The following is a 13,862-nucleotide window of genomic DNA, read 5'->3' as shown; positions in this document are numbered from 1 at the left end:
ACTCAGGTCTGTCAGAAAATTTTGTGCATGGTATACAGAATCATTGCTAGATATCTGCAAATGCTCCAGGAGTAGATAAAACATGGCATGCCATTTGAAGACAAAATGGGTAGGCATAGGAATTGCCAGAACAAACTGCAGGATGGCCTGAAGGATTTGATAACAAACCACATTGAGAAGTTACCAAAACAAGAAAGCCTCTACTTGAGACTTAAGAATGAAAAGCTCTGCCTGAGCTTCGATCTGAATATTAATAAACTTTACAAACTCTTTAAAGAAGAGAATCCTACACAATAATGCAGTGAAAGAGTATACAGAGATATTTTCAGGGTAGAATATAATGTAGGCTTTGGAGTGCCATGTTTGGACTAATGTGGATATTGTGTCAGAATGTTCCTTCAGATAGTTAACAGTGAAAGTGAAACAGAAAGAAAGAAAATTGCAGTGAAAGTGAAACAGAAAGAAAGAAAATTGTCTATCAATGTCAGTTGTCAACATGCGCTCAAGCAATACATAATGTTGGTGACAATAGGATGTGGATATGTGTGTATGATCTGAAAATGTAGCCAGACAGGGATCAGCAGAAATTACCTCTTGCCTCCTGAATTTTGGTTGGATGGTTGATTTTGGGGAGAGGACCAAATAACGAAGATCATCTTTCCCATCAGATTAGGGAAGGATGGGAAAGAAAATTGGCTGTACCCTTTCAAAGGAACCATCCCTGCATTTGCCTCAAGCAGTTTAGGGAAATCACAGAAAACTTAAATCATGATGGCTGGATGCAGGTTTGAACTGTCGTCCTCCCAAATGTGAGTCCAGTGTGCTAACCACTGCACCATCTCGCTCAGTCTCTGAATTTTCAGTACTAAAAGTGGGTGGAGAAAGAACTTGTGATGTGGTCAGATTGATGTATATGACAGAACAATAATTGGAAAGCTATTATTTTACATCAATATCTGGTGAACTTTAAGTACTTCACATCTGTGGAGCAAAAATTTCTAATCACAAGGCACAACTTTTCACCTTGCGGTCAAGAATTTGCATTAAGTGGGAGAATCAAGAGGAGCTACCTTGTGTATGAGCCATTTTAATGGGTCTAGGTAATAGCAACTGCAAAACCAAACAATTGGTTTTTGGTCTGTTTCATGCAGCAAGATGATTTCATTGATGTGTTGGCTATTAAAAAGAAAATCTTCAAAGATCCAAAATGCAGACTAACAGATTGTGTTTGTTCAAAAATATTCTCAGACTCTCCAACAGTACTTCAGTGCTACAAGAGTCGCACCTACTCGCAACCTCACTAATCTGCAAACTTAGCAAAATTTGTAAAGGTAAAAATGACATTACAGTTACACTTGAGATAATTAGCTTGTGGGATGAGAAGTTCTGCCTTATGCAAGACACCTTTTTTTCTTTTGTTTCACCCATACATGTTTCAGCACTTTTGTGCTATCGTCAGTGGGTTCTATTTTTATTTTTAGCTTACATGATGTTATTGTCCACTTGTTTTGGTAGCTGTTCTGCTACACAATATACAACTTGTCATAGTTTTGAAGTTGCGGTACGTTTTCCTGTGTTGTTGGCGAAGTAAATAGGCTTATTTCTTTGCCTGTGTTTGCATGGCAATGCAGTTTTTCCAATTACTCAAAACATAGGCAGAGTTTTCACTGCCATTACATGTTGTAATGGCAGCAAACATAGGCAGAGTTTTCGCTGCCATTACATGTTGTAATGGCAGCGAAAACTCTGCCTATGTTTTGAGTAATCAGAAAAACTGCATTGCCACGCGAACAAAGGCAAAGAAGTAAGCCTATTTGCTTCGTCAACAACACAGAAAAACGTACCACAACTTCAAAACTATGACAAGTTGTATATTGTGTAGCAGAACAGCTACCAAAACAAGTGGACAATAACATCATGTAAGTTAAAAATAAAAATAGAACCCACTGACGATAGCACAAAAGTGCTGAAACATGTATGGGTGAAACAAAAGAAAAAAAGGTGTCTTGCATAAGGCGGAACTTCTCATCCCATTTTCTTAGCAAGCACAGAGACAACAAGAAGAACTGAACCACAAGATGATTATAATTAGCTTGAATAACCTACCCAGACTGTATGGAGTCCCACTCCCTGTATCTGCAGAAAAGAAAGCCAATCTGATAAACATGTGTAGATATATCCCAGAAAAATATCGAGCCTTTTATGAGAACCTAAAGATAAAGTGAAGTGACAATGTGATGGTTAATCACTGCAAAATATTCTTTTGCAACTATGTTTCTAGTGTTCAGTGAATTCTGTTAATCAATGGGAAGCTCTAACAACGAATAATGCAAATTGCAAATATATGTTCTGTTTCATTACTTTCATCTAGAATAAAACAAAAAAAAAGTATTAAAAACTTTTAGTGGGACAGATGTTGTAACCTGCAAAAATGTGCTACTTCAATTAAAGTTACATTTTTGCATGAACGTCCAATGATCATCTCTCATATCTTGATTTTAAATTCACACATTGTCCAAATTATTGTACATTACAAATTAGTGAACTCATTTAAACTGATTACCAATGACAGAACAAAATCATTCACAAACATTCCACTTGTTTTCTTGTTTTTGTTCGCTCCCGAAAAATTGACATTTTGAGAGTTGCAACATTTTTGCCAGCAAGTATTCAGGTGCAGAAATCTAAGAAACTTTCACTGAGTGAACTCTTTTAAATCTGAACTGAAAAGCAGAATCTTACCTTACTAGTGCATTATAGTTGCAAACACAGATATGGACCAAAACAACAATATCCGTTGAAAGTAGGCACTGCTACTAACTCTAGTATCTCTCACTTTATACTAATGTAACTGTCATGTCCAAAATTGTGAAATACTTTAATATTATCGCTCTCTTGTTCAGTGCCTGATCTCTTACATATAGGTGACATCTTATAAATGTATTGCGTTTGCTCAAAAATATGCTCAGACTCTCCAACAGTACTTCAGTGCTACCCTCACACACCATCCAGTGCCAGAGTGAACAACTAATCACTGACAAATGGAAATTTCTGTGGCTTCCCTAGATTGATACAGCTGATGATGAAATGAATATTTAAATATTGTTAATACAAATTACTTTTGTGATTCTCTACAGATCTGATTCAGCACAAGGATAATTTGTGTCCAGGATGAACCATTCAGTCTGCAGCAGACTGGATACCGATGTGAAACTTCCCAGACACCAGCCTAGAATTTGAATGCAGACCTTATCTTTTTGAATGATGCTTTTGCTCACAAGAGGTATGCAGGTGCAGATCAAGGGTTGGTCCACACTGAAGTCCCAACCTGGTACACAGTTTTAGTGTGTCAGGAATGTTCACAATGATACATAGTTTCAGCGCACTGAGAGATTCATCCTGGAAACAATTGTACTATATTGCAGCTGAGCCATTCTCTGTCTTACCTTGTCTTGCAGTAGTGCCAGTTCAGCAAGACATTACTGGCTGAGGGTGCTACCCAGGCCTGGCTAACAACTTCGGTTGGTAAGAGCACTTCTTTTTCTCATATTTTACAAGAAATGATTTTGCTGTGTATGCTGTTTGTTCATTTTGAAATAAACATTTCATTAGCTAATTTTGCTGCCTCATGATGTTAAACACATCAAGTGTGTTCCCACTTCAATATTTATGCTATGTATTAATGTGTTACGGATGCTGACACAGTGACAAAAACTACATAAGGGTTGCACTTTTTCTGTTTTATGTAATATGTACATTACATACACGATTGCTGAATCCACACTTATCACATCTGTACAAAACTCTGATGTTGATTTTTCTCCATAATGAAGTGTGGAATATAAAATGCTGGTGGCATAACAATTTTTCTTTGGACATAGCCTGATAATGCCCATGGGGGCAAAATTAACTAACTGCTCATTAATGAAATAAATTTATTTTAAATTAAATAACAGCCAGTGCAGGAAAATGGTGTGCTTCAAGAAATTTACAGATTTACAGTGGCTGCTGACCCTCATAGAAAAAAGACTAGTAAGAACACTGCCGGCACAAGGCCAAAGTCTGTGTTCAAATTCCAACCGAATGCACAGTTTTAACCTCTAAGGAACTTCATGATTTCGACATCTCACTGCAGAAAATACATGCCAACTTTCTCTTAAGTTGTAACCTTAACTTCACCCTTATTCCATCATTTTGTGACATTATCACATAAAGTCAGTTTTTCATCCCCAGTGGGAAAGAATATGTAAATCACTGTTCCAGTGAAATCCTCCAAGTATTACTCAGCCATTACCACATACTACGTCTGCCTCAATAGCAGACTGCCACGCCAAGGAGCCTGAGTTCGATTCCTGGCTAGGATGGGGATTTTCTCCGCTCAGGGACTGGGTGTTGTTTTGTCTTCTTCATTATCTTCATCATCATCATCATCATCATCATCTCATCCCCATTGACATGCAAGTCACTGAAGTGCAATCAACTAAAAAGACTTGCACCAGGTGACTGGTCTACCTGACGGGAGGCCCTAGCCACACGACATTTCCATTTACCACATACAATGAAAAATTTTAACCATCTACCAATGTAAATTTGTATCCTGAATATTGAACATCTACCGAGAGCAATTCATTAATGAACTTACTATTTAAACAGTTTTATGTTAAATATAGGATATAAAATGTAGACTGACAATGGCAAGGAAAGTGTTTCTGAAGAAGAGAAATTTGTTAACATCGAGTATAGATTTAAGTGTCAGGAAGTCATTTCTGAAAGTATTTGTATGGAGTGTAGCCATGTATCGAAGTGAAACATGGACGATAAATAGTTTGAACAAGAAAAGAATAGAAGCTTTTGAAATGTGGTGTTACAGAAGAATGCTGAAGATTAGATGGGTAGATCACATAACTAATTAGGAGGTACTGAATAGAATTGGGGAGAAGAGGAGTTTGTGGCACAACTTGACTAGAAGAAGGGATCGGTTGGTAGGACATGTTCTGAGGCATCAAGGGATCACCAATTTAGTATTGGAGGGCAGCGTGGAGGGTAAAAATCGTAGAGGGAGACCTAGAGATGAATACACTAAGCAGATTCAGAAGGATGTAGGCTGCAGTACGTACTGGGAGATGAAGCAGCTTCCACAGGATAGAGTATACTGGAGAGTTGCATCAAACTAGTCTCAGGACTGAAGACCACAACAACAACATGTCAAATATTTTTCAACTTTGAACATGGCTAACGTTTGCAGCAAACATATACACAGATTTGAAACATATGTAAAAATCAGCCAACCAGTTGCATAAGTTATCTATATACCTTGACCAGGTTTTGTCACCGCTAAGGGTGACTTCATCACAAGGTAAGGTAATTACATGAAGAACATATTATCAAAGATGTACAGTGATTTAGAGCTCTTACATCACTGTACATCTCTGATGGTATGTTCTTCATGTAATTACCTTACCTTCTGATGAAGTCACCCTTAGAGGTGACGAAACCTGGTCAATGTATATAGAAAACTTATGCAACTGGTTGGCTGATTTTTACATATTTTTCCCTGCAATGTCATCAGTGTAGAAGATGCTTGTCTCATTACTTTCAAATGTTAACCAACACAATTACAGGAAAAAAATCAGAGACATTTCCTCATTATATCAAGTCCGTATTCATCGCAAAAAAGAAAACCATCAGCTAGCTAAAACAGCTGATCTCATTGAAATCTTTCTGGGTGTACCATCAAATCAGTCTTATAAAATACTAATATAATCAAAGTTTCACCTGTTTTGCAGTCGCCTTTCTCAGGTCAACTCAAGCAATATCAGCAAAATGTCTGTGATTTTAGTATTTTAGCATGTTAAGTATTTTATGAAAGGACATGGCAGTACACCCAGAAGGATTTTAATGAGTTTGGCATTGGTCATGAAAGCCTACGTATTTATAAAACATCTGAATGTAGATAGTTGTACAGACCAGTTCCTCACAGGTTGAGTGACCACGCTCCTGGGCTATATCCATTGGTGTTTTGTCTCGAGAATTACGCACTGTTGGATCGGCTCCACTGCGCAACAGCAGCTTCATACATTCAGGTCGATCATGGAGGGCACAGAGATGTAGTGCAGTGTCACCTCCTGGAGTTGTGCCACGGTCTAGAGAATGTGTTGACATGTTCTGCACCAAGAAGTCAACCAGGTGGAGTGAATTCCCCATCTCACGTGCCACTGCAAGATGAAGTGCTGTCTCCCCGCAATCCTATAAAACATGACACTTCTGTTAAAAGAGGGTTCAAGCCTAATATTTGATTTCAGCTTCATAAATATTGCTGCATGAAATGGATAACAGAATACATTCACCTTTATGTCCTCTAATCTCACATAAATATACGTAGTGTTCAAAAACACAATTTCATGTTTCAGAAAATGGAATTTTTTTAATAAAAGCACTCAGTGGAACTTTGTGTTACCAATAAAATGGGATACAATTTCTCTACTACTACATTAATTATTAATGCAGAAAAACATCAGTTAGCTGCCAATTACTTAATGATTAGTAACACTAGTATAATAAGTAGATCAAGGGAGCTTCTAACTTCAGCGTAGTCTTTACTCTAAATGCTGATGGTTATGCATCTTTTAAGTTAATTCTCAGTCTTGTAAGATAATCAGTAAAGATGTTCACTTCACGTTGGTGTCAACAACTTTAACAGATATTCTCTTTTAGAGCCAGTCTCATTACATTTATTCAAGTGGAATTTCTCCATCACAGTTCAGGTGAGTCATTTGACCAGGCTAAGTCAAGCAGTTATTTGAGTTAAACTGTTTCGTACACATGGGAGAGACTTGACTCATCCCATTCCTAATAGGGTGTCACATACAAATGTACTAGCAACCCACCCTGCCTTCGCATGGGTAGCAGTTGTATCTAAGGCCACACAATTTGGCTGGTGTAGAAGTAATTTTGTTTAAGAAGCACGGTGTAGAGATATAGTTAAAAACTAGATAACAACATTAGGTAACTGAATATGATCACTCTGCAGCTGCTCAATTGTCAACATGGCAGTCCTGCCACTGTGCAGTGAGTATCAAAATCTGTACAGAAGTTCCTAAGAATAGCCTTCATATACAGACAGAAAAATGTGGTGGGGGACTGTAACACACCACAATTCAGCCAATTTGCAACCAACATTTATAAATTATATACACAAACCTTCCTTGTGCATCAGTGTATCTATTAGTGAAAACATTATCAAAATCCCTAGAGTAGATCCTAGGATTAGCCTTCATATAAACACAGAAAAAGGCAGTGGGGAACTTTGATCCATAACATGTATAGAAGAAGAATGTATGTATATATGTACAGATTCCTTCATGTCCTCATGTAAATGTTTCAGTTGGATGTCACTTCAGTGAATTACATCTCACTGGACAACTGGGAAAAAGGCTACCCACAGTATAAAGGGGAATCTGTTTTTTGTTTTTTTTCCCAGGGGTAATTGCCAGGTTATAAAAGAAGGTTAAAAACATTCATGGTCCACCGTAGATTCAAACCCATGACGTGTCCATTACCAGGCACACACTTTACTACTAGTCTATCAAGTTTTACTTTCATTCTACTCTTTAAAAGGATACTTTCACTTTAACATGGAATCCAAATCACGTTCTGCTTCTGGTGAATTTCCCCATCAATGAGAGGGGAATGCCAGGTTAAAAGACAGTGAAAAATCTGTGGTCTGGTCAAAATTTGATCCCATGTCCTTTGGGTTTGCAGACATGCACTTCACTGGTAGACTAACAGGCCTGAATTGGAGTCTGCTCAAGCTTTGCAGTTGTATGGAGATGTAGCAGCTGTACAGCTAGATGGAAATGCTATTATTTTCATAGTGGAGATGGAATTTAATTCTTCACAGTTCAGCCAATTTCCATGAAATATTAATACAATTATGTACACAACCTTCCTCATAAACCAGTCTGTAAGTCAAAACTGGATCACAATACATGAGATTAGTCCGAACATACAGACAGAAGCAAGTGGCAAATATATATACATAGAACACTGTAATATCAACTACAATAATACTTGTGGTATTTTGCTGGAAACTGATACATAGATACGTATATTAGAAAAGAACAAAAAATACTAACCCCCCGCCCTCACACCTCTCTCTCTCTCTCTCTCTCTCTCTCTCTCTCTCTCTCTCTCTCTCTCTCTCCCTCTCTCTCTCTCTCTCTCCCTCCCCCTCTCTCTGAGAGAGAAAGAGTGAGTGAGAGAGAGAGAGAGAGAGAGAGAGAGAGAGAGAGAGAGAGAGAGAGAGAGAGAGAGAGAGAGAGAGAGGGGGGGGGGGGGCGTGAGATTTAGTATTTTTTTGCTCTTTTCTAATAGAAGTATCGATTTTCAGCAAAATACCAGAAGCTAAGGATTATTGTAGCTGATATCACAATGTTCCACAATAATTTTAATTGTAGAATAGAGTACAAAGGTGTATGTAGAAAGGCTGGGACCTGTGATGATACCTCATCATTGAGTTTGCTTTAGTTGCCTTCCTTTCTCACAGTTTTACTATTGTTCACACACTAGAGGAACACTATGGTTGGCTGTATGGTCATGAAACCAAAAGCCAGTGAATAAAAAAAAAAAGACAACAATATGTGAAAATGCAAATTACAATACTGTAGCTTGAAAACCTACTTACACTGGATGGTAATGGTGCAGAAAGATCAACTCCCTCTGCAAAAACCTGAAGTAAATTGTACAAACTCTTATTGTTCACTGCATGTTCCAGTTCACTCAGGAGATCACACTCATCTGAACATGTACGTTCAACAAATTTCTTCTCCACATACTTAGCACGAATATAATCATACCTCTCTTCCCTATAGGAAAAATAAATTTGTTAGGATTATGAAATTAATCTGCAAGAAAGATTATAGTTTTTTTTAAAAAAAAGAATATTTACAATTTCTGACTTTTTCATTTATGAATTATTAAGGAGTTCTTTATTCAGTCAGCAACATAAAGTTCATTCATTACATATAAAGTGTTGGCACAGATATATTACCTATACTAGTGCAATTGCCTTTTTTTCATGCTGTGTGAGAGGGATAACATCTGAAAATCATCCACTAACATCACGTTTCTCCACAGCAAACATGTTAAACATCAACCAGTCTGGGTCTCTCGAGGCAACACTGCTCATTATTTATTGTAATGCCACTAAATAATTGTCAGTTAAAGCTATAGCTGATTTTTTTCATAGTTAAAGCAAAACAAAAGAGAGAAACAGTGATCAGTCCATGTAGCAATGAAACAATGAACACTGACTGGAGAAAATTGTGGGGCATGATAGCAAAACTGTTTATCGTATATTGTAAAAGTCATTCTCATGAGTATAAATGACAAAAGTTCCATTCAGAATTAATAAAAGAGAATCATGACAAATGACTGAAACCTCTAACACAGTCTACTCATACAGTATTTCAGCACATTGTGCTCTTCTCATGTATCTACACAACCCCCGCTTACATTAAACTGCACTCATCATCATCATCATCATCATCATCATCTTCATCATCATCATCATCATCAATTTTCTGCTAAACTAGTATGTCCTCTGCATCTGCACATCTAGTGGTCCATCACTTCCCTTTTTAATGTTGGCGTACTTGCTGCTATCTAACACCTCAGCGAGAATCTGAAATTTCTTCCTCCTTTACCTCTTCTTCCTTACCACAGATTGTTATGGGACTATTTTTATAAGCCTCTCCTTCTTTAAAATACTTTATGCAGTTTCTTTTCCTTCTTTTTATAATACTCGGAAATTATCTCTCTTCCCTCACTCTTTTCAGTATTTCCTCATTTTTCATACTATCCATCAACTTATTTTTTCCATTCTTCACCATATCCACGTTTCAAAAGCCTCGGATCTATCTGTAGCTTTCTTCCTTATTTTCACATTTCAGTAACATACAGGACAGTACACACAGAATATTTTATCAGTGTTTTCCTCAAATCTTTATCAACATTGCTGCAAAGAACACTCCCCTTTTCTTTCAAAATGACTCTCTTTGCCATTGGTACCCTGATTTTAATTTTTATGCCAGACTTCTAGTCATTTTACATTCTGCTTTCTAGGTATTTAAATCTCTGCACATATTCTAATTTTTCTCCTTTTACCATTACCCTTACCTTTTTATTTCCTCTTTGTACCATTACTTTTATTTTCTTTGTATTAATTTTCATTTCATAGCTCTTTCCTTTAGTTTCAATAACTTGCACTATTTCCTGCAACTCTTTTTCAGCATTTGCTAAAAGGACCATTTCATCTGCAAACCTCAAACACAATATTGTTCTTCCTTCAATTTTTACCCCTTTATTATCTAGTGGGCAATGCCCAGACCTATTTCTTAGTATAAACTGAAAAGGATAGGGGGTAGACAGTAGTTTTCTCTTACAGTGTTTCCTTATTCAGTCCTACTGGTAATTTTTCCTCTCATTCCCACTGTGACTTTTTTTGTTTAAATGTAATATTTTTATAAGTGGCCTGTGCCTGCTTTTCCAGCCCACTCTTTTCCCTCATTATAATTGTAAGTTTAGCTCAAACCAGACTAACAAATGCCTTTTCGTGTCTATAAAACATATGGCTGTGTGAGTCTCTTCCTCATCAGTAGGCCTCCTTCTCTAAATTCACATGAGTTCCACCGCATCTCTTGTTCTTGTATTCCTTCTAAACCCAAACTGCTCCTCAGCCAAATTCTCCTCTGTTACTTTTCCAATCTATTATTCATGATACTTAATGTAACTTTGCTTAACAACAATTGAAATTCTTGAATGGAATAATACGTAAAATAAGGAAAAGCCAACAGACTCACCTATAGTGGTCTGAATATGCACGAGTAGCCCCAGGAGTGTGTGTTTGGATGTCAGTGTGATTGTGTGTGTGAACGTGCTTACTAGAGACAGGGCAAGAGCTCAAAAGCTAATGTGAACACTATTTTCTTGACTGGTTTTCCTTTATTTTACGTTTCAATATAATTTTGGTTGCCTGTGAAATGAGGCTAATTTGCTTGTATCCACTGTATTTATTGGTTCCCTTTTTCTTTGGAACTAAGGTAGCTGGTTATCAAATGACCTCTACTGAAGTCATTTACTCTCTACTTTCATTCTCTTCTTAGCACTGAAACCCTGAAGGTCCTTTAGAAGATAATTGTGGACCCATTAACTGCATTACAGCTGGGTCTGATGAAGTGCATAACTTCTTTAGTAGTAACCTCTTCATCATTAACATTTACCAACTCCACTTCCCAAGCTGTAGTAGTGCACAAGCACTTGTATATTTTAATAAAAAATTTCTTTGTTTGTTCCTTAAGGGTTCACAATTTGCTTTCACTACTACAATGAGCAGATGTAAATTTAAGTTAAGAATGAATAGAACTGCAGAATTATTATAATATGTGGTCAAGATGAACACAATTATACTTACATTGTACTGTTGGGGTTCAATTTTGAAGACCTGAGCCTGGCTTCCATTACTTCATTAAACCTATTGTTTGTCATGTTCCTAGCTAAAAGTAATTGTGATGTTCCTACATTATCTAATGTTAATGACTGTATCCGGGAAATATGAACACCGAGGTCTCGGTGTATTCCAGAACATTCTATACAAACTATGATGCCAAAATTTGTTGACAACCATGTAGCATCTGAAAAATACCAACAACAAATTAATAGAATCTAATCTGTTTTAATTCAACAGATGTTACATTAAACATAGTGAGAGAGCTTGCAGACTTCATACAACTTCATCGATTAATGTCATACATTTGAAAACATTGCTTTTGGCAGATTCTCTACAATTCCGGAATGAGTGCCTCAATTGTTTGTTAGTAAACTACTTTTTTAAAATATGTGTGTGTGTGTGTGTGTGTGTGTGTGTGTGTGTGTGTGTGTGTGGTGTTGTACAGTCGTAAATTTGTGTTTTTACTGATGAACAGCAAACCCGACAATGCTTCGCAATAAATAATTGCATGTATGTCCTAAACTTCTTCTCCCCCTCCTTCTTTCTGTCCCTCTCCTCCTCATCTATCTCTCTTTGTCCAGCTCTGCCCCCTCCCCATCTCTCTCCATCTCCTCCTCCCCCTCCCCATGCCCATTTCCTTCTCCTCTCTGCCCACCCCCTCTTCACCCTTCTCTCTGCCCATGAGAATCGTTTATTGGTATTGCAAATGGTTGGGAACTGAAGTTGCTTAAAATGAATGGGTAAGTCAGTTGGAATAATTGGGGTATGATGTATTAAAGAGACCTCTCCAGCTGCTGCATCTGTGAGGATAGTAGCTTCAGTGACAGTATCTCACGTAGTTTTAAACTGGATTGCAAAGTTTTAGATGATTCAGTGCTGCAGCAGTATTCCAGTCGTAAGTCAATAAGCCATAAATATAACCTTCCTGTTTTCTGTTAAATCCTACTGTGAGGAAGAAAACAAAACAATATGTTGTTGTGTACAAAAATTTTGTTTAAAATTATATACAGGATGATTCAGCTGCCCTACCACTGGGTTGTATGCAGTCTACAACACCTTCAGATACCACGTGCAAGGTGCTGCACACAAACTATTGGTCCTACAGAAAAAATGAACAGGATCTTTTTGTTGGCAATTTAATGTAGTTAAATTTTATACTGGGATATGCCAGAGGCCACAGTTTTTCAAGCTATTCAAGAAAACTTTGTTTGATGGTCTCTTTCGTATGTTTCTCTTGAATATTTTGAAAACCACAGCCTCTAGTGAAAACACATCTCAGTACAAAATTTAAATGAATTAAATTTCCTACAAAAAGATTCTGTTATTTTTTTCTGCAGGTCTAATGCATTGCACAAAGGGAGCAAGAGAATCTGAAAATCTTGCATGCTGTACTTGGAAGTGTAGTGAGTTGCATAAGATCCAGAGGTAGGGGCAGCTGAATCACCTTGTATAAGGAGTAATAATACATAGTGGAGCAATAATTTGTCCAATACTTTAAAAGCCCTGAAACCATAGTTAAAACTAACTGCAAAAAAGAAAATTGCACATTTTCACAGCACAACACATCACGTTTTTCCCACAGTCAGTTTTAAGAGAAAACCTGTTCATTATTGTTTAAAAATACAGGGTATACATAAAGTCCAGGAACACCTTCAATTATTTATTGCACAAGAACCAAATATTGTACAGTTGTTTCATGAAATGACCTCCCCAACCACCAGATCTTGCTCTGTGTGACTTTTTTCTGCGGGGACACATTACAGATCTAGTGTATGTACTGCCTCTGACACGTGATGTAGCAGAGCTCCAGGAGAGAATACAGGAAGTGACTGCCACAGTTGACGATGCCATAGTGGGACGGGTATGGCAAGAATTCGACTACCGTATTGACTTCTGCTGGGTCATTCATGGTCCGCAGATTGAATGTTTGTAAAAAAAACTTTCAGTGCTTCTCTTCAAAATGTGACATCTACATAATGTTTAGTTCTTGTGCAATAAATAATTGAAAGTATTCCCGGACTTTATGTACACCCTGTATATACATCCAATATCAATCCAAATGTTTATTAGAGCATCATTCTCTCTCTCTCTCTCTCTCTCTCTCTCCCTCTCTCTCTCTCTCTCTCTCTCTCTCTCTCACGCCCCCTCTCCCTCTTTTCTCTCTCTCTCCACTCCACCTTTCTCCTTTCCTTTCCCCCTTCAGTTATCCCTTCCCTTCGCTCTCCCTCTTCCTACATTTCTTTTGCTGTACCCTCTGTACTCTTTTCATCTTCTTGTGTGGCCATGGAGTCATTTGTCCAAAGACCTGCCTCTTTCCCGCTTTTCCCAGCTTGCAGCCTTATCTACCTACTCCCCA

The 13,862-nt window shown here is 37.5% G+C and overlaps 1 protein-coding gene across 7 annotated transcripts in view; it reads right to left on the bottom strand.

The window, feature by feature from the left end:
- The window catches only part of LOC124549549 (arfGAP with SH3 domain, ANK repeat and PH domain-containing protein), a 318,055-nt gene that overhangs the window by 74,407 nt on the left and 229,786 nt on the right, over positions 1-13,862 (bottom strand). For all 7 annotated transcript variants that reach the window (XM_047125253.1, XM_047125251.1, XM_047125254.1 and 4 more), the window contains exons 8-10: positions 11,471-11,690; positions 8,684-8,864; positions 5,968-6,246 (exon numbers count right to left, since the gene is read on the bottom strand). In XM_047125253.1, the coding sequence (XP_046981209.1) occupies positions 5,968-6,246; positions 8,684-8,864; positions 11,471-11,690 (680 nt within the window). The remainder of the gene's footprint in view (positions 1-5,967; positions 6,247-8,683; positions 8,865-11,470; positions 11,691-13,862) is intronic.

Source organism: Schistocerca americana, chromosome 1 (assembly GCF_021461395.2).
Source record: "Schistocerca americana isolate TAMUIC-IGC-003095 chromosome 1, iqSchAmer2.1, whole genome shotgun sequence".
Classification (NCBI taxonomy): domain Eukaryota; kingdom Metazoa; phylum Arthropoda; class Insecta; order Orthoptera; family Acrididae; genus Schistocerca; species Schistocerca americana.
Note: the sequence above shows the minus strand (reverse complement) of the source record. Positions and strands in the feature narration are given on the sequence as shown.